We start from the raw sequence: 24,081 nt of genomic DNA, 5'->3' as shown, positions 1-24,081 counted from the left end.
ATTCATGGAACCATTCTTATGAATCTTTACTGCTTTCCTCGCTAATGCCTTCATATCCTTTTACTCAGCCAGAGATATTGGCCACAATAGGAATAGAATTGCTGGCAAAGGTGCAAAGTTTGTTACAGGGACCAAAGATAATGGCAGCAATCTTACCAATGGCTATCTGGGAGGAAATTGTTGTTCAACCACGACTGGATGTTGGATAAGCATTTTGACAACATGGGCTGTGGAGGGTTCAAGAGGACCGAGGAAATATTGTTGAGATATGTACAGAAACTGACCTCCTGTCTATGCATGGCGTTTTCAAGGGGAAGCATGTAGATTAGGGAACCAAACCAAAGATGGATCTTTAAAGGACTCCAGAATTAATACTGCAAAGGCTAAAAGAGAAACCATTGCTATAGTCACTCTAGCTATGATCAGGTTGAAATCAAGCAAGGGCAATTCAAAGAAGCTCGTAAGGTGTTCAGACCTAACAGATTGAAATTCCACTGAGCTGGCCAATGACGGAGACATTGGAAAAATATGGTACGGTCAGTTGAGTTAAAGGCTGCAGAGGTCAAGGAACTCTGAACGCCATGATCACAGTGACAGAGAATGTAATTTGTGACTTCCGTTTGGTGTGTCAGCAGGGAAGGACACCCGATTAAACACATTCAAATTGATTTTCATCATTGAAAGATGGACCTGGATTTGGGAGATGACAACACACTCAGCTACTTGAAGAAAGGGAGATTAGAGATGTGACAGTACTAAGAAATATTGACAATGTCAGCCAGCACACTGACTAGGAGAGGAAGGTCAGCATTTTAGTTCAGAATCCATCCCCAACTCTGAATCCTGCAATTCTGACTTCTTGAACAACCCTGATTTTAATCACTTCACCCTTTGGGGGCTGTGCCTTCAGTCTTAATTTCTAGAATTTCCTCCCTATATCTCTCCATCTCACTTCCCTACTTTCAGATACTCCTTAAAACCTACCCTTTTGACCAAGCTTTTGGTCATTAGTCCTAGTATCTCACTATGCAGGTTGATATCATGTTTAGTTTTAAAATGCCTCTGTGAAGTGCCCTGCATCGTTTCATTAAGTTAAAGGTGCTATATAAATATAAGTTGTTTAGTTGAAGCATGTCAGGGGATCACAAGGTGGCCTTGGAGAGGTCATGTAGAGAAATCAGAGAAAGTCTAGAGAATTATGTAGATAAGAAAAAGAACAGGATGTCAGGGTGGTATTCTGTTTGTTGAATTTCTGGTGAACGTGAGACAGTTGAATGGATACTCTCAATTTAATTGTCAAAAAGTCAGAAAAAAGCTATAAAGAAAAGTAAGATGGATTATGAGAGTAAACTAGCTCAGAATATAAAAACAGATAGAAAAAGTTTCTATAAAGAAATAAAACGAAAAAGAGTGGCTGAAGTAAACATTGGTTCTTTAGAGGAAGAGAAGGGGGATATAATAACTGGAAATGAGGAAATGGCTGAGGCATTTAACAATTATTTTGTGTCGGTCTTCACAGTGGAAGACACACATAACATGCCAAAAATTGATGACAAGAAGGCTATGGCAGGTGAGGACCTAGAAACTATCATTATCACAAAAGAGGTAGTGTTGGGCAAGTTAATGGGGCTAAAGGCAGACAAATCTCCTGGCCCTGATGGAATGCATCCCAGGGTACTAAAAGAGATGGCGGGAGAAATAGCAAATGCACTAGTGATAATTTACCAAAATTTGCTGGACTCTGGGATGGTTCCCGCAGATTGGAAAACAGCAAATGTGATGCCACTGTTTTAAAAAAAGCAGGTAGACAAAAGGCGGGTAACTATAGGCTGGTTAGCTTAACTTCTGTAGTAGGGAAAATGCTTGAATCTATCATCAAGGAAGAAATAATGAGACATCTGGATATAAATTGTCCCATTGGGAAGACGCAGCATGGGTTTATGAAGGGCAGATCATGTTTGACTAATTTGGTGGAATTCTTTGAGAACATTACATGCACGGTAGACATTGGGGAACCTGTGGATATGGTGTATCTGGATTTCCAGAAGGCATTTGACAAGGTGCCGCACTAAAGGCTGCTGCATAAGATAAAGGTGCACGGTGTTACGGGTAATATATTAGCATGGATAGAGGATTGTTAACTAACAGAAAGCAAAGACTGGGGGTAAATGGGTGTTTTTCTGGTTGGTGATCAGTGACTAGTGGTGTGCCTCAGGGATCAGTGTTGGGACCACAATTGTTTACGATTCACATAGAAGATTTGGAGTTGAGGACCAAGTATATATAGTGTGTCAAAATTCTCAGATGACATAAAAATGATTGGCAGAGCAAAGTGTGCAGAGGATGCTGAAAGTCTGCAAAGGGATATAGATAGTCTAAATGAGTGGGCGAGGGTCTGGCAGATGGAGTACAATGTTGGTAAATGTGAGGTGACCCATTTTGGTAGGAATAACAACAAAATGGACTATTATTTAATGGTAAAAAATTGCAGCATACTGCTATGCAGAGGGACCTGGGTGTCCTTGTGCATGAATCACAAAAAGTTGGTTTGCATGTGCAACAGGTAATTAAGAAGGCAAATGGAATGTTATCCTTCATTGCTAAAGGGATGGAGTTTGAAAACAGCAAGGTTATGTTGCAATTGTATAAGGCCACACCTGCAGTACTGTGTACAGTTTTGGTCTCCTTACTTGAGAAAGGATATACTGGCACTGGAGGGGGTGCAGTGGAGATTCACTAGGTTGATTCTGGAGATGAGAGGTTTATAAGGAGAGACTGAATAGACTGGGGCTATACGCATTGGAATTCAGAAGAATGAGAGGAGATCTTATAGAAACATACAAGACTATGAAGGGAATAGATAAGATAGAAGCAGGGAAGTTGTTTCCACTGGCAGGTGATACTAGAACTAGGGGGCATGGCCTCAAAATAAGGGGGAGCAGATTTAGGATTGAGTTGAGGAGGAACTTCTTCACACAAAGGGTTGTGAATCTATGGAATTCCCTGCCCAGCCCCCATTGACTCCAAATGTCAATGCAACCATTCACAAGAGGACTTGGATGCCAAGAGTATTTGTTCACAAATGAACCAATTTCCATCTCTGCAATTTTGGAGGACATTACAGAGATGGCTACTGACAGAGTCCAAAGGAGTGAATGGAATGAAATAGAAATTAGTAAGGTAACCCCTAGTGGGTGTGATAGATGGGAGGGCTGGTGACAGAGAAGGATGGGATTGCTGCTCATAAAGAGGCAGAGGTTGATACCTTGATGAAATCCATTAGAGAATGCCAAAGGAGGCACACAGCATTGTCATGGACCTCATTATGGCAGATTCAAGCCTGTAAGGGTTGAAAACCAGAGGAATAGCGATGGGTGAAGTAGGGATTGTGAGGACAGAATTATCCAAGAGGGGAGAAATGAAAGATGGCAGTCAAGACTGGATGATAAGTGGGGAAAAACAGGAGACAGGCCCAAGAAAAAGAAAAATAAGATAAAAGTAATCTTCCCACACCCAGAGTAAGAACTAAAATGTATGCACAGCTCTCATTTGTGATATATGGGCATAACAGAAGATAAGAAAGACATACCTTGTTTCATAAGTAATCTTTACTCTTACTCCTGGTACTTTGCATCAGTGACAGCATTGAATGACAGGCTGTGACTATCACAGAAAACACCGAATGAGAAGCAATAACGGTCAGGGAGGACACTGGGGTGAAGAGTGGTAACTATTGGGAAAGACACTGAATGAAAAGAAATTACTGTCAGAGGATACTCAGTGAGGAAAGGTAACTATCCGGAAAGGCACTGAATGAGTAGCTGTAACTATAGCGGAAGAGGGTGGGGTTTACAAAGAGAGGAGCTGTAACTATCAGGAAGAGACTGAGTTGCTGGGCATTGGCTGGTGTAATATAACTACCAATGCAGATATTGAACCACTATTGGGTAAAAATTTCTCCCTGTGGATGTTAAAAACTGAATGCCTCATTTTATTGCTGTTAAAACACAAACTTGTTTTATTTTCAGCAACCAGGGTATAATTTCCACCAGTCACAATTTAATCAACAAATTAATTCTGATCAAAAGCATAGGATTTTATAATTATTCTTGTTGTTGGCCACCACCATGTATGTTGTATTGAAATTCTGCAGTATGGGTGTGCTGTATGTGTGTGAGAATGGGAAGTGAATGAGTGTTTGCAGAAATATGGAGTTTCGTAATGAAAAGCAAAATACCCACCATGACCTTAAAGAGGCTTCCAACTTAGTCATCCTGCATTCGCACTCTTGCTTCCATAATGTTGATAGTCCTCTCCTCATCAGGACTGAATGGTTATTGCTTCTGAGCCTTTTACTTACCTGGCAGGGATGAAACCATGATCAGGCAGGGGAAGAAGTTAGCCCATTCTACTTCTGATGTGGTGATGCCTGCGATCATAGTTTGCCAAGCTAGTGTAGAGTAAAGGATCAGGGTAGCCAACGAGGTTAAACCGAGGCTTTACCTGTTGCAATTTTTCAAAGTCGCCGTGATCTTTTGGCTAAAATGAAACATTAGATCAAGCCCAGGAGGGGTGCAATGCCTCACCCTGTCGGCTTGGATCTTGTTTGATCGTGTCCAAGATGGGATGCAATATCCTGTCAGCTTGGATCTTGTTTGTCCCTCACGTGGGGACCATGATTGGACTTAATTTAAATTGGCTTTTTTGATTAGTATTAAAGTACCAAAAAAGAAAATTACTTCTCGGCCTTTTGGCTAAGATCAAGCCTCGGATCAAGCCCAAAATCAGGTGCATAGCCTTTTCTTATCAGCTTGGATCTTGTATGCCTCTCTTGTGGGGACCGTGAATCGGAATCAATTTGAGTTGTTTTTTTTGGAGAAATCAAGGAGATGCCTTGCTTAGTCCAATTTGTTCATTGGCTTTGTAACTTTAAGAATGGAGTAAAAAAAATGAAGTTAGTAGCTTTAGTGACTTCCCTTCTTCTATAAAACTGTCCTTTGTTGCTGGTAGAAAGAGAATTGTAAGAAAATATGAGTGCTTGCCAATTGCTTAGGATGCAAGCCACCTTCAATCGATATGTAACACATGGCATTTTGGAAATTTGTTCTAATTTAGTACTTCGTACTTGTTACCTGCTAGATTTACTGGGCAGCACAAACAATACCTGATTATAAACAGACTACATAATACCATAGTGCCTAAGCACTTAGAAAAATTAGCATTTGGCGAGCTTCACTATATTCTCCTTCAACTGTGCTGAATTTGCCATGAACCAAGTAAATTATCTTCACAAGATATATTACAAAAGATCTTCCTTATCAGAACCAGTCTACACAGAATGATACAGCAAGGAAGAGGTTCATTGTAAGAACATAACAACATAAGAACATAAAAACATAAGAAATAGGAGCAGGAGTAGGCCATCTAGCCCCTCGAGCCTGCTCCGCCATTCAATAAGATCATGGCTGATCTGAACTGGATCAATTCCACTTACTCGCCTGATCCCCATAACCCCTAATTCCCTTACCGATCAGGAATCCATCTATCCGTGATTTAAACATATTCAACGAGGTAGCCTCCACCACTTCAGTGGGCAGAGAATTCCAGAGATTCACCACCCTCTGAGAGAAGAAGTTCCTCCTCAACTCTGTCCTAAACTGACCCCCCTTTATTTTGAGGCTGTGCCCTCTAGTTCTAGCTTCCTTTCTAAGTGGAAAGAATCTCTCCACCTCTACCCTATCCAGCCCCTTCATTATCTTATAGGTCTCTATAAGATCCCCCCTCAGCCTTCTAAATTCCAACGAGTACAAACCCAATCTGCTCAGTCTCTCCTCATAATCAACACCCCATATCTCTGGTATCAACCTGGTGAACCTTCTCTGCACTCCCTCCAAGACCAATATATCCTTCCGCAAATAAGGGGACCAGTACTGCACACAGTATTCCAGCTGCAGCCTCACCAATGCCCTGTACAGATGCAGCAAGACATCTCTGCTTTTATATTCTATCCCCCTTGCGATATAGGCCAACATCCTATTTGCCTTCTTTGTGCTTGTGCCGGCTCTTTGGTTTCTGTTCACTACTCTGCTTTCTGCCAATTAGCTAATTTTGCATCCATAGTTCCTTTTGATCCTTTCGGCTTTAATTTTGCTAACAGATTTGTCATGTGTTACTTTGTAAATCCTTTTTGAAAGTCCACATGCACAACATCAACCCGAGTTGACCCCTTTTAGTTCAAAATGCATGATCAAGTTGGTCAAACACAATTTACTTTTAACAATCTGTGCAGACTTTCACTTATTAACACATATGTGGCACAGTGGTTAGTACTGTTGCCTCACAGCGCAGGGATCCAGGTTCGATTCCCGACTTGAGTCACTGTCTATATGGAGTTTGCACGTTCTCCCCATATCTGCGTGGGTTTCCTACAGGTGCTCAGGTTTCCTCCCACAGTCTGAAAGGCGTGCTGGTTAGTTGCATTCGTCATGCTAAGTTCTTCCTCACTGTACTCGAACAGGCGCTGGAGTGTGGCGACGAGGGGATTTTCACAGTAACTTCATTGCTGTGATGAACAGTAATAATAACTTGTAACAGTAATAATAATTTTTTTTAAAATTGCTCATTCATTTTGTCCTGAATAAATTCATTATCAATTATTATCTCTTAAGAATTCTCCACCATCAATGTTAGGCTGACTAGTGATGTTTCTATACTTCAAAGACTGCCAGACTTTTAAGTGCATATTTATATCCTTTGCCATATCATTGCTACCTTCTCTTTTACTGCTATGTTATCAGCATCCACTTCCCTAACAAAGAAATACATGCAAAATATTAATTCAGCTCCTCAACTGAAGCTAAATCTTAACTTTGCAATGTCTCTTTAAGACATTTAATAGGATTGTGTCTTCAATGCATTAAGAATGCATCTAACTGAAGCTTTTATGCTGAGTGTTGCTTAACTATATTCACTACCTTTCACTAGGTTAGTCATAAATGATTGAATAAATGAGGAAAGGCTGAGGGACTTGAGGTTGTTTTCATTAGAGAAAAGAAGGTCAAGAGGTGACTTAATAGAGGCATACAAGATCTGTGTGGAGTTTGCACATTCTCCTCGTGTCTGCGTGGGTTTCCTCCGGGTGCTCCGGTTTCATCCCACAGTCCAAAGATGTGCTGGTTAGGTTGATTGGCCAAGCTAAAAAAATTGCCCCTTAGTGTCCTGGGATGCATAGGTTAGAGGGATTAGTGGGTAAATATGTAGGGATATGGGGGTAGGGCCTGGGTGAGATTGTGGTCGGTGCAGACTCGTTGGGCCGAATGGCCTCTTTCTGTGCTGTAGGGATTCTAAGATTCTAAGAAGATGATCAGAGGATTAGATAGGGTGGATAGTGAGAGCCTTTTTCCTCAGATGGTGATAGCGAGCATGAGGGGACATAGCTTTAAATTGAGGGGTGATAGATATAGGACAGATGTCAGAGGTAGGTTCTTCACTCAGAGAGTGGTAAAGGCGTGGAATGCCCTGCCTGCAGCAGGAGTGGACTCGCCAACATTAAGGGCATTTAAATGGTCATTGGATAAACATATGGATGATATTGGAATAGTGTAGGTTAGATGGGCTTTAGATTGGTCAGCGCAACATCGAGGGCCGAAGGGCCTGTACTGCGCTGTAATGTTCTATGTTCTAAATCAAATAAGTAATCAGGTCACAGGTCAACCATGATCTTGATAAATGGTGAAACAGGATCAAGGAGCTAAATCCCAAGACAGACTTATAGAGTCATAGAGGGTAACAGCATGGAAACAGGCCCTTCGGCCCAACTTGTCCATGCCGTCCAGTTTTTACCATTAAACTAGACCCAATTGCCTGCTTTTGGCTCATATCCCCCCCCATACCAATCTTACCCATGTAACTATCTGAATGCTTTTTAAAAGATAAAATTGTACCCGTCTCCACCATTACCTCTGGCAGCTCGTTCCAGACACACTCAACCCTCTGTGAAAAAATTGCCCCTCTGGACGCTTTTGTATCTCTCCCCTCTCACCTTAAACATATGCCCTCTAATTTTAGACTCCCCTACCATTGGGAAAAGATGTTGACTATCTACCTAATCTATGCCCCTCATTATTTTATAGACATCTGTAAGATCACCCCTAAGTCTCCTATGCGCCAGGGAAAAAAGTCCTAGTCTATCCAGCCTCCTCTTGTAACTCAAACCATTAAGTCCCTGTAGCATTCTAGTAAATCTTTTCTGCACTCTTTCTAGTTTAATAATATCCTTTCTATAATAGGGTGACCAGAACTGAACACAGTGTTCCAAGTGTGGCCTTACCAATGTCTTGTACAATTTCAACAAGACGTCCCAACTCCTGTATTCAATGTTCTGACAAATGAAACCAAGCATGCCGAATGCCTTCTTCACCACCTTGTCCACCTATGACTCCACTTTTTAAGAGCTGTGAACAATGAATCTGTACCATATTATTCCATAATTACTTATTCCATATACTTTGCCTTTGTCTCATATTCCTTAATGGTTAATGGAAATCTATTAATTTAAAATTAACAATTGACCCAGCATGAACTGCTGTTTACAGAATAGGAAATGTTAACTTGGATGATTTGGAAACAAAAAAGATATTAGATGGTCATGGATAGAGCTGGTGATTTTTCAAAGTGTCACACCCCATTTGACTTTTTCAGCCTACTGTAATGCATTTTATTTTTCTCGTCACACTTGTACTGGCAGATTGATAGCTTTGTTTCCTTGTTCCTCCCTCTTCCCCAATCCAGACATTTTAATGTAGCAATCCACTCCTTGCTAAGGAAGAAAGGCATTTTCTCTTTATTTTGAAAAGAAAGTGCAGAGGTTTCATGTGTAATGTAATTTCCTACAATAGACAGAAAGTCCCGTAAATCTAATTTCTCCTCTTTGGTTACGAAGCCATTGCTTCAATATTTGAAGTCTTGGACACAGCTGCCCTTGGTGATACATTGTTTATCATGTTGCTACCACATTTTATCCAAACCCTTTGTATCGGTTTTTAATTGGAATTATTTAAAACAAATCACAATTGAATTATGATTTTGATCCTAATAGTAACTGTCCTGGTTATCTATGAGATATGTTAGTAATGCAGATCACCTACAGTCAATTGTGGAGAGGACTTCAAGAATAAATGTGAATAATATTTCACACATTCATATTTCTGTTATGCTGCAGAAATCCTAACATTAAACAAAACAATTATTCAGGAAATTGTTATTAATTTTATTCTTTTATTTTTACATTTCAGATGCCTCAGCTACATTATTATACAATAATATTGGAAAAATCTTAGATATTTATATTTAGAATTATATTTAATCAGAAAACATAATTTTTTGTGCTATAAGCAGCATTGTTCACTGTGAATGGTAACTATTGATATGTTTGATTTAGGTTTTTATCCACAATCCCCATACCCGCAGGCAGCGCTTTGTCCCTAACCAGTTATTACAAGGTGGCCTGGATTCTGATACCTCCCTCCTGAACATAAACCAAAGTGTCAGCTGTCTAACTGCAGGAATACTAAATTCCAGAGATGGCCATGACATGTTGCTTGTAGGCACTCAGACTAACCTGCTGGCATATGATGTACATAACAACTCCGATGTCTTCTACAAAGAGGTAAGGTTTTAACTAATCACATTAAGTCATAGGGAGTATATTTTTAGGCAAAGCCTTATTTAAAGTTCCTGGATTTTTTGAACATTTAGGTAATGTTGAGCTCATTTTTGCCACTGGATGGTGCTGTAACATTGTGTTCAAAAGAAAATCTTTGCCCTGCCATATTGCCTAACCAGTCACTGTTCCTGATAACTTGAAAACTGACTACAACTCTGCTATCAAAGGTGTAAGCATTACTTTTAAGTTCATCAATTTCTCAATGCCATATTTTTCCCATATTTGTTGGCTTTTTTTTGGATTCCTTTAGAGTACCTAAGCCCCCAATAAGAATGCTACCTTGATCTGTGGTGGATGTCAAATTCATTTGCATTTAAGATACCCTCAACCTAGTGACAGCTTCTAACTGCTTTCTTAAACTCAACTTTTTCTCTTTCTTGACCTTTTTGATTACTTAATTATTCATCAGGTTTCTTCGTAAGTTCTTTATCTGCCTCTGTTTCACCACTGCTAGAGATATGAAGAAGGAAACATAGTCAAATGCAACTCCTGAGGCATGACTACATGACCACAGGGGTCTGAACTCACTTTAACATTTTAGTAAGCTTCCTAACTGTAGATTAAGATTCCAGCATGAATACACTGTTGTTTCATGACTGGATGGTTGGTTTCAATATTCAGTGGTGAACAAAGTTTACAACTAGGCTGACTGTTTGCTAAGTCACAGAATTTTCTTCATTGCCATCATGGAAAATATGCAGATGCAGCTCAAGATTCACAATGTATTATAACCTCCGAGACCCAAAACAGGACCTATTGCGTTCATATGTCTTCTCACTTTAACCTGCTTTTCTGCAACCTTTGCTGCAAGCCCTCAAATCCTATTTTTGACTATTTTCATCACTCCTTCATTGTTCAGTTCTGTCTGACAAATTGACAGTTTAAAAAAACGTATTTGTTGGATCTTCTAACTCTAGACTCCAATAATATGATGATACCTCTCCTAACATCCTAAAGGTATATGTCTCCACACATCATATATAACCTATCACATCTCTGAAAACTATCTTACTGCTAGTTTACGTCTCCTTTGGATTGGAAATTTAAGAAAATGATAATCCGCCACTTTTCCAAGTAATATTAGTTCTAACTCAAATCTATCAATCATCTTGGAAGTTCTGACATTAACTACGATAACCAGTATGACCATTCCACTCGTAAACTTGTGTCTGTGTTATTTAGCTCTGCAACTCTGCTGTTGAATATGTTTTCGTTCTATTTTTGCCAGATGTCATCTTTAAAGCATTTGGCCAAAACTAGCACCATGCATTTGCAATAAATTATTCTCATATGGCCTACCGGCAATCCATATTCATAGCTATATGACTTCCTATGAAGATGCTTCATTTGTGGGTCAGTGGTAGCACTCTTATCCCTGAATCAAAAGGTTGTGGGTTCAAGTCCCACTCTAGAAACTTGGGTACAAAGATTTGAGGGAGTGCTGCACTGACAGAGTGCTATCTTTCAGATGAGATGAGATGTTAAACAGAGGTCCCGTCCACCCTTTTGGGTGAATGTGGAAGATCCCATCGCAGGAAGGGAGTTCTTCTCATGTCATGGCCAATACTTATTTCCTGATTAAAATCACTTAAAAGAAAAATCTCGTCATTTCACATTGCTTTTTGTGCGACCTTGCTGTGCATAAATTGTTTGTCACACCTACTACATTATAACATTGACCACACATTAGAAAGTACTTCATTGGCTATAAAGCATTTAGGGACATCCTGAGGTTCTGAAAGGCGCAATATAAATGCAATTTTTCTTTTTATCTGTTTGGTAGTTGTTATTTAATTTTTGGCTCTCCTTTTCCTTAATTTGGAGTTCCTGACTCCTATTTTGTTCTTCAAATTTTGGTGACTACCTGCATTTGTGATTGAATCCCATTCACTCTTGTGCTAATGATTCTATTTTACCTTTATCAACCTCTTTCAGATTATGGCCCTCTGTGCTCACAATCTCCAGTTGAATCATTACATCTTGTTCCTTTGCACCAGTCAGTGGGACAATGAAAATAATGTCACTTCAGTTTTTTTTCCAAAGACGGATGCTTCATACCTATTGAAGGCCTAACAAAAGCTACCACAATTAATTTTGATGACTTAATCCTATCATTTACCTTATATTAACTTTTATTCCTTTTAATCTCTGAATGAAATTGTCATATAGTAGTAATAGTGGCCCATGCTGATCTGGTTTCAGCTGTTGGGAACTCATTTTTGGCTGTAGCATTTTTCCAGTTAGAGAAAGGAGAATTTCATCCTCTCTGTGCTGGATTGAAACTCTGCCTTTTGGTGAAAGAAATGTGCTCGCCCATTAAACTATTTCGCCTTTCCACAATATAGTGCATTTCAATAGCGGAGCCTTTGGTCCAGTGATCTAAGAAATCCTGATTTCTTGAAAAGAGAAGGCTGAGGGATAACCTAATAAAGATCTTCTTGATAGGGTGGATAGAGAGAAAATGTTTCTATTTGTGGGGAAGGGCATAACTAGACACCATCAATATTGACTAGTCACCAAGAAATCCAATAGGAAGTTCAGAAGAAACTTTTTAAAATGCATTTTAAGTGATGAGAATGCGAACTCGATACTACATGGAGTGGTTGAAGTGAATAGTATAGATGCATTTGAGGGGAAACAAGTCTACAGCATGTGAAGGTGAAGGGAATAGAGGGTTATGATGATAGATTTTAAGTGGAACAAGGCTCAAGTGGAGCATGAACATCAGCATAGACTGGTGGGCTGGATGGCCTGTTTGTGTATTTTATATCCTGTGTAATCCTATATTAGCAGAATACGAATGCACGATCTTGATCCTAGTTTACAATGCCCTCCGATTATTATGCTTAGTGCTCTAAATATAGACAATTAATTGGAGACCGAATTAAAGTGTAATTAATTTTACATGACATATTTTCAGGTTATTACAATTGTTGAATAATTAATTTTCACTGGCTAGTCACATAATTCCTCCGTGCTTTAGAGGGAATGAAATATCTTTACATTTACTGATTTCTGTAATTGAACTTGCTACTTTGTTTAAATTAAGAACTAACAATTAAAGTCAGGTTTTCAAGAGACATTTTGTAAAAGAGAATGTTCCCCCAATGTAACGTTATGAAGCCTGCTCTGATAACAGCATATTTTGAGTAACCCGGGCAGCACTTTTGGCTAAGTTATTAAATCAACATGTTCAGAAACTCTGTGACTCACTGTCTCTCTCTTTGTAGGTGGCAGATGGAGCCAACGCAATAGTGCTGGGTCAGCTTGGGGAGATAACATCTCCACTGGCAATTATTGGAGGGAACTGTACACTCCAAGGTTTTGATCAGGAAGGAAATGACCTTTTCTGGACGGTATGGAAACAGAACTGCACTAGGACTGAACCCCAGAATTTGGTAGGGAGGCAGATAGGCCAGGGTGGCACTGCACAGTGTAATACATATCCCTTTTCCACCACCCATAGCAACACTGGGCACCAGGAATGCACTGGCATTCCTTTCATCTGTAGTTACAAAGGTAAAAATGATGGGAAATACATTGTTCCCTGTATTTCTGTAATTTATGTTTCATTTTAATTTACTTGCCCATTTTTACTGGGGCAAGTGGGACCAGCTCCCAAAGAATTTTCTGCTGTGCTCCACTTTGGGAAGCTGGCATGTGTTAAGAAGATAATCCATCACATCATGCATTGTTCTACAATCAAATCCATAAATTAGCTGGCAGATTTACTTTTTAAATAAAGTCAATATTAAGAAATTAATTGATTTAGCAATCCCAGTCTCATGCCTGCTTTAATTATATTTTCAAAGGCAAATTAAGTATATCCGTAGTTGTTTTGAGTGTTGTGTACAAACTAAATCAAAAAGGGCCTTTTTAACGGTCTCTGTAGGTTGGCTGCCTACTGTTGAAGAAGGGTAGGGCAAATACTATTGCACATTACAACAAACAGTATGACAAATTCTAAATATGTGGTCTGGTTTTCTGTATGAGTGCCATAGTTTTCAACAAATAAAATCTCAAAGACAGTAAATCTCAAAGACAGTAAATCTATCAGTGACTGAACAGGAGTAAATTACTTGCTCTAGAGATGGACTTGAAAATCTTCATTATTTTCGCTGTCAAGTGGAATCATTACAGATGCCCTTGTGTTTGTTTCACTTTAGAATATTTTGTTTATCATAGGGGTGTTTTCATAAAGGATTCTGCAGTAGTATGTTTGCAATTTTTTATTTATTGCAGAAATACTAAGACTGGCCCAATACCACATCTGACTGGACTTTATCAAACACAGTCAAACTTCTCTGTCTTCTGTTGAAACTGCCAGAATCATACTGCAAACATAGAAAACCCCCCTACTTCTTTACATCACTACCAGCCATTTCTACCCAGGCCTTCTACACCCTTGTCTCCAGCAGCAATTATTTGTTTTTGGACTTCTTTGGCACTAATGTTGAGATCATCCATTTAGCTGCCTCTGTTGCTTCCTGATACCCACTTTTCATCATCCATCAAACCAGCTCATTCCCTGGGCTGGTCTCTGCCCATGTCTCATTCTATTAGCTCTCTTCATCATCTCTCTGAATTTATTGTGTTCATGAGTCCACCTCTGCTCCCTCCACCCCAATCCCAATAAACTGCTAAACTTTCCGATACCTATACAAGCTGATATTGTTAACAGTGCTCTCTCCTCAAACACAGTCCAGCTCAGTCAAGACTTCATCCTCGCACACTTCCTCACAAAACCCACCTCTCACTCCTATCTCCAACCTCTCCTTTCCAAAATTTGCCAATGTGTTATTGCCTCCGAAATAGGTGTCCCTGATCCCCACAACTCCATGTTTGAATCTCCCCAATAACATTCCATATCTGCTGTACTCACCAAAACAGCCCCAATCAAAGTTAAAAAGTGATGTAATTTGTGACTGATTGTGTTGCATTACCCTATGGCTGGTTGACCATGTCCTTCTCTTACAAAGCTGCTGTTATCCTATCATGCAGTATTTCCCACTCAACTATCACCTGACCTTGTTGACCTCCATTGCCTCCCAGTACCTCTGATCCTTAAGTTAAAAATTCCCATTGGCATATTTATAACCTCTCAGGTCCTCGACCCTCCCTGTCCAGGTAACCTCCCCCAGTGTCTTTACTGACACTGGCCTTGAATGTAGTTCTCCTTTAATCCCACCATTGGCAATCTTGCCATCAGCCACCTAAATTCCACATTCAGATATTTCCTTCCAAAACCTCACTGTTTTTTAAGACTCACTTCAAAACCCACTTCTTTGACTAAGTTTTCAGTCACCCATGCTAACATTTTTTTGGCGTTGTTTCTGTTTTTGTCTGATAATGCCTCTGTGAAACAGGTTGGGACATTATTTTACATTAAAGGTACAATATGCATGTGCAAGGATACTAATGCACATGCAAACCTAATGTTCTTACAAATTTCCAAAATACTATCCTAACTTAGAACTACCATCTTGATTTGGAATTATATAGCTGTTCCTTCACTGTTCCTCAGTCAAAATCCTGGAACTCCCTTCCTATAACAGCACTGTGGGTGTACCTCCACCACATGGACTGCAGCAGTTCACGAAGCCGCGAATCACCACCACCTTCTCAAGGGCAATTAGGGATGGGCAACAAATGGTGCCCTAGCCAGCATCCACATCCCATGAAAGAATATTTTAAAAAAGCAGCACTCATTCTTCTAAAGAGAAGCCACTGATTTGCGACATGTTTACATATCTTCAGTATCAATTACATTATAAATAAGCAAAAATGCTTGAAAAGATTCTAGTTTGAAATGCTTATGCTTTTCACTCAGGTCACTGGGGATAATGTCCGATCGCTGGCACTCTGTGACTTTGATGGGGATGGGAAGAAGGAGGTGAGTCCGTGTCGTTCAATAAAAAGTCATTTGACGCAGAATGAAATGTCAGTACATCAGTTAAAAATGTTCTGTATCTTAATGGTGGATTATTGATTTTTGGGTAGGGATGTTTGAATATTATAATCACATTGTTTTATAGATGTCAATGTATTCATACTTCTTAACTACTTTGTTCATGAATATCCCAACTCTTAAGTCACTTCTCTGATAAAATAGTTATTCAGCTCAATGAAGAAAACTCCTTCCAATGTGTTGTGAAGTCTGATGCATTACCATTGACATGCTGAATGCTTTTCACAGCTTCTGGCTGGCTCAGAGGACTTTGACATCAGGGTCTTCAAAGAGGATGAAATTATAGCAGAAATAGCAGAGACAGAGGTAAGAAGGATTCTTTTCCCACGCATCAAGAAATTATTGGACAAATGAGTATGCACTAATGAAAACTTAAAATCGTTTTCATAGTGAATTCATGCAATGAACTCTGTAGCAATGCCATGCTTTTCCTATAAGACCATAAGAAAAAGCAACAGGAGTAGGCTGTTCAGCCCCTCAAGCCTTCTCTGCCATTCAGTAGGACCTTGGCTGATCTGACACTCCTCTTGTTCACTTTCTTGCCCTTTCCCCGTAACCCTGATTCCCTTCCTGATTAAAATCCTATCTATCGCAGCCTTAAATATACACAGAACTCTGTAGCAACGAGTTCCAAAGACTCTCAACCATCTGAGAGAAGAAATTCCTCCTCATCTCAGTCTTAAATTAACACCCTCTTATTCTGAGACCATGCTGTCTGGACCTAGACTCTCCCAAGAGGGGAAACAGCCTCTTGGCATTTACTTTGTCAAGCCCCTTAAGAATACTATATGTTTCAATGAGATCACCTCTCATTCTTCTAAATTCCAATGTTCAACCTTTCCTCATAAGACAAACCCTCCATACCAGAGATCATCCTCGTGAATCATCTCTGAACTGCCTTCAATTAGATAATTGGGCCGATTCTCCCATCCCTTTGCGCTGCTTTTGTAGCACAGCAGACCAGGAGATTCAAGCGGAGGCAGTTTCGCAGGCTTCCCGCTGGGTCCACTGCCTCCATCAGTCTCCGGCAGCTGGATTTCCAGAGTCATCAGCTCCATGCCAGAAATTGGTGCGGAGCTGCATAATTTATGTAAATGCTCATTTAACTGTATCTTAAATCTCATTTGCCGGCCCGGGGCTGAAGTCTCCAGGCCTGCGAGCGTTTCCCTCCACCACTGCAGTGTTTCACTCCAGCGGGGTTTGCAATAGCTCCCCACTTACGGGGAGCTAGCGGACTGACTCCACTGGAGTGAATGGGGGCAATCGAGGCCCTTAAGAGGGTCGGGGTAAGTGGGTGGGGTGCCTGGCACTGCCCAAGGGGCAAAGTGAAAAAAGCAAAAAACGGGGGCACAGTGGTTAGCCCTGCTGCTTCACAGCGCCAGGGACCCAGGTTCGATTCCCGGCTCGGGCCACTGACTGTGTGGAGTTTGCACATTCTTCCTGTATCTGTGTGGGTTTCCTCCCACATTCTGAAAGGCGTGCTGGTTAGGTACATTGACCCGAACAGGCGCTGGACTGTGGTGACTAGGGGAATTTCACAGTAACTTCATTGCAGTGTTAATGTAAGCCTTACTCATGACTAATAAATAAACATTAAAAAAACTTTGAGTTGCAATGCCCTAGGGGCACTTGGCACTGCCCACTGGGCATCGGGGCAGTGCCAAGGAGGGCCTAAGGGAGTGGGGCGGGACCTCTGGGGGAAAGATTGGGGGATGGGGGGTCCTGCTGCCACTCTGCATAGGGATCGCGAGCAGAGGGAGGGATGGCAGCAATAGGGGCTGGGCATGCGGGGGTGGATGGAGTGGAGGTGGGCCGGAGGTGGGGTATGGGGTTCAGGCTGGCACGAACATGTTTGCAGGGCCAGCTATCGGGCCATGGGGGGATCGGAGGGGCAATAATGCAGGGTCGCGGGGATGGCCAGCGATCAGGAGGCCGGCAGTGTGGAGCGACTGCACGTGCGCTGACCTCCGTTCTGACAGATCAGCAGATGTGCAGTGGCCCGCTCAGCACTATGCTGCTGGCCTCTCTAGTGGGAATAGGCGTTGCCCACCAATTTTGCGTGTGATTCACGCTAGTGCACTCTGCAGTGCACAGTGTATGGGAGATTCATTTTGAAAATACGGCTGAAAAAACCAGCGGGATTTACTCCAGTTTTTATGCGAATTCAACACTTCGAATTTTTTGGGAGAATCGCCCCCAATACCTTTCCTTAGATAAGTGGAACAAAACTGCTCACAGTACTCCAGGTGGTCCCACCACCAGTATCTTGTACAGCTGCAGCAAGACTTTCCGACTCTTATACTCCAACCCCCTTGAAATAAGGGCCAACATTCCATTACCTGATTATCTGCTGCACCTGTGTGCTAGCTTTCTATGTTTCGTGCGCAAGTACCCAAGTCCCTTTGTGTTGCAGCTTTCTGCAGTTTCTCTCCATTTAAATGAGACTCAGTTCTTTTATTCTCCCTTCCAAAATGAACAACTTCACATTTTCCCACATTATACTTATTTTGCCAACTTTTTGCCCACTTAACCTATCAAATAACTCTTTGTAAACTCTGGCTCCCTCTCCCAACTTGCCTTTCCACCTATTTTTTGTGTCATCTGCAAATTTGCTGAAGTACATTCACTTCCTTCCTCCAAGTCATTAATATACATTGTTAACAGCTGCGGTCCCAGCATTGTTCTCTGTGGAATCCCATTGGCTACAGGTTGCCAGCCTGAAAAGGAAGCCCTTATCCCCAATCACTGTTTCCTGCCCATTATCCAATTCTCTATCCATACTAATATAATACCTCCAACACCATGGGCTTAACCTTTTGTAAGATACCTTGTTGAATGCTTTCTGGAAGTCCAAATAAAACACATCTGGTTTCCCTCTATCCACTCTGGTGAGGCTTCCTCGAAAAGCTCTAATAAATTTGTCAGAGACACAATTCCCCTTTCATGAAACCATGTCAACTCTGCTTGATTAGATTATGATTTTCCCAAAGGTGCTGCTATTGCTTCCTTAATAATTGATTTCAATATTTTTCCAACAATAGATATTAGGTTAATCGGTCTTTAGTGGCACAGTCGCACAGTGGTTAGCACTGCTGCCTCACAGTGCCAGGGACCCAGGTTCGATTCCCAGTTTCGATCACTGTCTGTGCGGAGTCTGCATGTTCTCCCCATGTCTGCGTGGGTTTCCTCCGGGTGCTCTGGTTTCCTCCCACAGTCCACAGATGTGCCGGTTAGGTGCATTGGCCCTCAATGTACCTGAACAGGCGCCGGAGTGTGGCAACTAGGGGATTTTCACAGTAATTTCATTGTAGTGTTCATGTAAGCATACTTGTGATACTAACAAATAAACTTTAAGCTATTTGCCCCCCTCCCTTTTTGAATAAGGGTGTCACATTGGCAGTTTTCCATTCCTCCAGTACTTCTCCAGCCAATGTATTATCCACTATCTCTGTAACTTACTTTTATGATCCTAGGATACAAGCCATCAGGGCCAGGGGACTTACCTACCTTTAGCCCTATTAGCTTGTCTAATGCTACTTCTCAAGTGAATTCCCTGTATTCTTAGTATTAATGGGATGTTCGAAGTATCTTCCACTGTAAAGACTGATGCAAAATATCTGCGTAACTCCTCTGCCATTTCCTTATTCCCCATAACTGTCTCCCCAGATTCGTTTTCTAAGGAGCCTATGTTCATTTTGACCTCTTCCATCCTTTTCATATATTTAAAAAAGCTCTTATTGTCAGTTTTTATATTCCTCTTTAGTTTGCCCTCGTAGTTTATTTCCTCTTTTTCTTATCTTTTTAGTCCTCCTTTGCTGGATTCTGAATTTATCCCAGTCTTCAGGGCGATCACTGACTTTTGCCTCTTATGTACTTTTTCTTTCAATTTAATACTGACCTTAACTTCCTTGGTTAGCCATGACTGGTTGATCTTTCTCTTAGAATCTTTCCTCCTTACTCAGATATATTTTTGCTGAGAGTCATGAATTACCTCTTTAAATGTCTACCACTGGTTTCTTACTGTCTTTCCTGATGATCTATCCACCCAGTCCGCTTTAGCTAACTTTATCCTCATTTCATTGTAATTCCCTTTATTTAAGTTAAACACAGTTGTTGCCGACCCAAGTTTCTCACACTCAAACCGAATGTTATCTTCTATCAGGTTATGAGCACTACTTCCGAGGGGATCTTTTACTGCCTCTACGTTGAGGATGCCTTGACTTTATCATCTAAACTAATAGTTTTATTTCTGCCCCTCAAATGCTGCATTAAATGAGTATTTTTTATGTGCAATTATTCATATGTAGGCATTATTCTGAACAAGAGTGTTTTAAGCATTTGGGTTTCCCTTTACAGACCATCACAGCACTATGCCATATGCATGGGACTCGATTTGGATACGCTCTGGCAAACGGCACTGTTGGAGTCTATGATCGGGCTACACGCTACTGGAGAATCAAGGTATATCCAAAAATAGTCAGGCTTGTGCTTACAGATCTGTACATGATGAACAAATGCATTGGCATGTCAAAAAAACAGTCAGCAGAAATATTAGACAAATTGACTGGACAGCTAGATGCTTTTTTCCAAACGTGGTCTTGGATTCTCAAGAATGTGTTGGGTTGTTTCCTCCCTAGGAACAGAATTCTTGGAATGAGTTTCCTATCTTCTAGCTGTATTGAATAGGTTTGAGTTGTCACATCTCAGTTCCTCAGCGTAAGAATGGTACTTTACAGCTGATTGCTACTTTATAGCTGATTGGTACTTTATAGCTAATTGCCACTGAGATATTAATATTTCTTAAGGAAGATACTTTGAACATCCTATTAATACTAAGAATACACGGGAGGAATTAAGTACCATCACTACAGAAGTAGCATTAGACAAACTAATAGTGCTAAAGAAATGACTGGTGTAGGTGGTAAAGAAAGCATCACATTGTTGTAGTCAGTCCATTATCTGAGATTGGGTTTGAGGAACTTTATTGGGACAAATTAGAGAAACTTTATTCTGCAACTACCTGACCTCAGCTTGGTTAATGCTAAAAGTAGATGCTTGCAATGGAAAGTGTTCCATTCTTCAGCAGAAATGAGCATAACATTTATAAACATATATTTCTTTAATAAATATGTACTGATCCACGTATGAATTGTCTTTTTGTACAGCAATTTCATTCATAGAATCATAGAATCCCTGCACTGCAGAAGGAGACCAATCAGATCATCGAGTCTCCACTGACTCCGACAGGGCTTCTTACCCAGGCCCTATCCCCATACCCCTACATATTTACCACGCTACATCCCCTAACCTATACATCTTTGGACATTAAGGGACAATTCGCTATGGCCAATGCACCTAACCTGCACATCTTTGGACTGTGGGAGGAAACTGGAGCACTCAGAGGAAACCCATGCAGATACTGGGAGAATGTGCAAACTCCACAAAGACAGTCACCCAAGGCCGAATCAAACCCGGGTTCCTGGCACTGAGGCAGCAGTGCTAACTGCTGTTGCCACCCGAATGTATATTACTTTCTCCTTCCTCCTTGATATCCTTGGGTACAGAATGAGAATTATTTGATTTTGGTATCCCACTCGTATTTCTTTGAACCAGATATTTGGAAGAGCATGCGTATAGAACGAAATGACTCCCTGCTGAATTTTTTATTTGTCAATACTATATAATGGCACAACCAATTGACTCTCCTTTAAGATCGCTTTCCATTGTAACATATCCAGAGTTGGATTTGGTCTCAAGACAAAAGGAGAGATTGTCTCTCCTTGACTGACTTACAACTATTGGGTGCAGCAAGTGATTGTTATAAATAATGTTACACAGAATGGACAGAAACAGGCTATTCAGCCCAAATGGTCAGTTCTGATGATTTTACAATTCACATGAGCCTTATCCCACTCTATTTCATTGAACTGTATCTTATTCCTTTCTTTATGGGCTTACCTAGCTTCCCTTTAAATGCACCTAGACTATTCCCTTCAATTACACTACTTGGTTGCAAGTTCCACAATGGTGGTGACATCTAGTAACAGAAAATTAAACCTCCATTTATCCAGTGAGGTATCAGAGACAAAGTGCAGACATTAACAACCATTTGTTGTTCAAGGCAGAAGAAAGAAAAGTGACTTGAAGTGACCTATGATTGAAATTACAATCGTTAATATTTTGATTTACAAATGACAATGCTGTTGCACCTATAAATGACCTTGTTTTGTGCTTTTCATTTCTTGCAGTCTAAAAATCATGCCATGAGTATTCATGCTTTTGACTTGAACTCAGATGGTGTTTGTGAGTTAATCACTGGCTGGTCAAATGGGAAGGTTAGTCATCATTGTATATTTGTCACAAGTAATGGGAGAGATTTAATGGGGAATGTTGAATGGATAGAATGTGATTTTAAGTTATTTTAAGTGATTCAAGTTCAGATAATATTGTAAACCATAAGGGAAAACTTTGAGAGACTTCTGTGGCTTGTGTCCAAGATTGAATGCAAATGAAAGGTGTCTGATATTTACTACAGTAAGAAGTCTCACAACACCATGTTAAAGTCCAACAGGTTTATTTGGAATCATGAGCTTTCGAGGTGCTGCTCCTTCATCAGGTGGATGGAGAGGTAGGTTTCACAAACATGGCATATATAGACCAAGACACAATTGCAAGATAATGGTTGGAATGCGAGTCTTTTCAGGTGATCAAGTCTTTACAGGTACAGACAGCGCAAGTGGAGAGAGGGATAATCACAGGTTAAAGAGGTATGAATTGTCTCAAGCCAGGGCAGTTAGTAGGATTTTGCAAGCCCTGGCCAAATGGTGGGGGTTACATGTAGTGTGACATGAACCCAAGGTTCATGGAACCTTGGATCTCATGGGATAAAGGGGGAGGTGGCTAGATGGGTGGAGAACTGGCTTGGTCACAGAAGACAGAGGGTGGTAGTGGAAGGGTCTTTTTCCGGCTGGAGGCCTGTGACTAGTGGTGTTCCGCAGGGCTCTGTATTGGGACCTCTGCTGTTTGTGATTTATATAAATGATCTGGAAGAAGGTGTAACTGGGGTGATCAGTAAGTTTGCAGACGACACAAAATTGGCAGGACTTGCAGATAGTGAGGAGCATTGTCAGAAGCTACAGAAGGATATAGATAGGCTGGAAATTTGGGCAAAGAAATGGCAGATGGAGTTCAATCCTGATAAATGCGAAGTGATGCATTTTGGTAGAAATAATGTAGGGAGGAGCTATACATAGAACATAGAACATAGAAAGTCACAGCACAAACAGGCCCTTCGGCCCACAAGTTGCGCCGATCACATCCCCACCTCTAGGCCTATCTATAGCCCTCAATCCCATTAAATCCCATGTACTCATCCAGAAGTCTCTTAAAAGACCCCAACGAGTTTGCCTCCACCACCACCGACGTCAGCCGATTCCACTCACCCACCACCCTCTGAGTGAAAAACTTACCCCTGACATCCCCCCTGTACCTACCCCCCAGCACCTTAAACCTGTGTCCTCTCGTAGCAACCATTTCAGCCCTTGGAAATAGCCTCTGAGAGTCCACCCTATCCAGACCCCTCAACATCTTGTAAACCTCTATCAGGTCACCTCTCATCCTTCGTCTCTCCAGGGAGAAGAGACCAAGCTCCCTCAACCTATCCTCATAAGGCATGCCCCCCAATCCAGGCAACATCCTTGTAAATCTCCTCTGCACCCTTTCAATGGCTTCAACATCTTTCCTGTAATGAGGTGACCAGAACTGCGCGCAGTACTCCAAGTGGGGTCTAACCAGGGTCCTATAAAGCTGCAGCATTATCTCCCGACTCCTAAACTCAATCCCTCGATTAATGAAGGCTAGTACGCCATACGCCTTCTTGACCGCATCCTCCACCTGCGAGGCCGATTTAAGAGTCCTATGGACCCGGACCCCAAGGTCCTTCTGATCCTCTACACTGCTAAGAATGGTACCCTTCATTTTATACTGCTGCTCCATCCCATTGGATCTGCCAAAATGGATCACTACACACTTATCCGGGTTGAAGTCCATCTGCCACTTCTCCGCCCAGTCTTGCATTCTATCTATGTCTCGCTGCAACTTCTGACATCCCTCCAAACTATCCACAACACCACCTACCTTGGTGTCGTCAGCAAACTTACCAACCCATCCCTCCACTTCCTCATCCAGGTCATTTATGAAAATGACAAACAGCAAGGGTCCCAGAACAGATCCCTGGGGCACTCCACTGGTCACTGACCTCCATGCAGAGAAAGACCCCTCCACAGCCACTCTCTGCCTTCTGCAGGCAAGCCAGTTCTGGATCCACAAGGCAACAGCCCCTTGGATCCCATGCCCTCTCACTTTCTCAAGAAGTCTTGCATGGGGGACG

At 41.3% G+C, this 24,081-nt stretch overlaps 1 protein-coding gene across 3 annotated transcripts in view; it reads left to right on the top strand.

Moving 5' to 3' along the window:
- Positions 1 to 24,081, top strand: part of bbs2 (Bardet-Biedl syndrome 2) — a 74,771-nt gene that overhangs the window by 9,719 nt on the left and 40,971 nt on the right. For all 3 annotated transcript variants that reach the window (XM_078211110.1, XM_078211109.1, XM_078211111.1), the window contains exons 3-8: positions 9,440 to 9,667; positions 12,955 to 13,080; positions 15,555 to 15,617; positions 15,921 to 15,998; positions 20,049 to 20,153; positions 21,941 to 22,027. In XM_078211110.1, the coding sequence (XP_078067236.1) occupies positions 9,440 to 9,667; positions 12,955 to 13,080; positions 15,555 to 15,617; positions 15,921 to 15,998; positions 20,049 to 20,153; positions 21,941 to 22,027 (687 nt within the window). The remainder of the gene's footprint in view (positions 1 to 9,439; positions 9,668 to 12,954; positions 13,081 to 15,554; positions 15,618 to 15,920; positions 15,999 to 20,048; positions 20,154 to 21,940; positions 22,028 to 24,081) is intronic.

Source organism: Mustelus asterias, chromosome 4 (assembly GCF_964213995.1).
Source record: "Mustelus asterias chromosome 4, sMusAst1.hap1.1, whole genome shotgun sequence".
In the NCBI taxonomy this organism is placed as follows: domain Eukaryota; kingdom Metazoa; phylum Chordata; class Chondrichthyes; order Carcharhiniformes; family Triakidae; genus Mustelus; species Mustelus asterias.
Note: the sequence above shows the minus strand (reverse complement) of the source record. Positions and strands in the feature narration are given on the sequence as shown.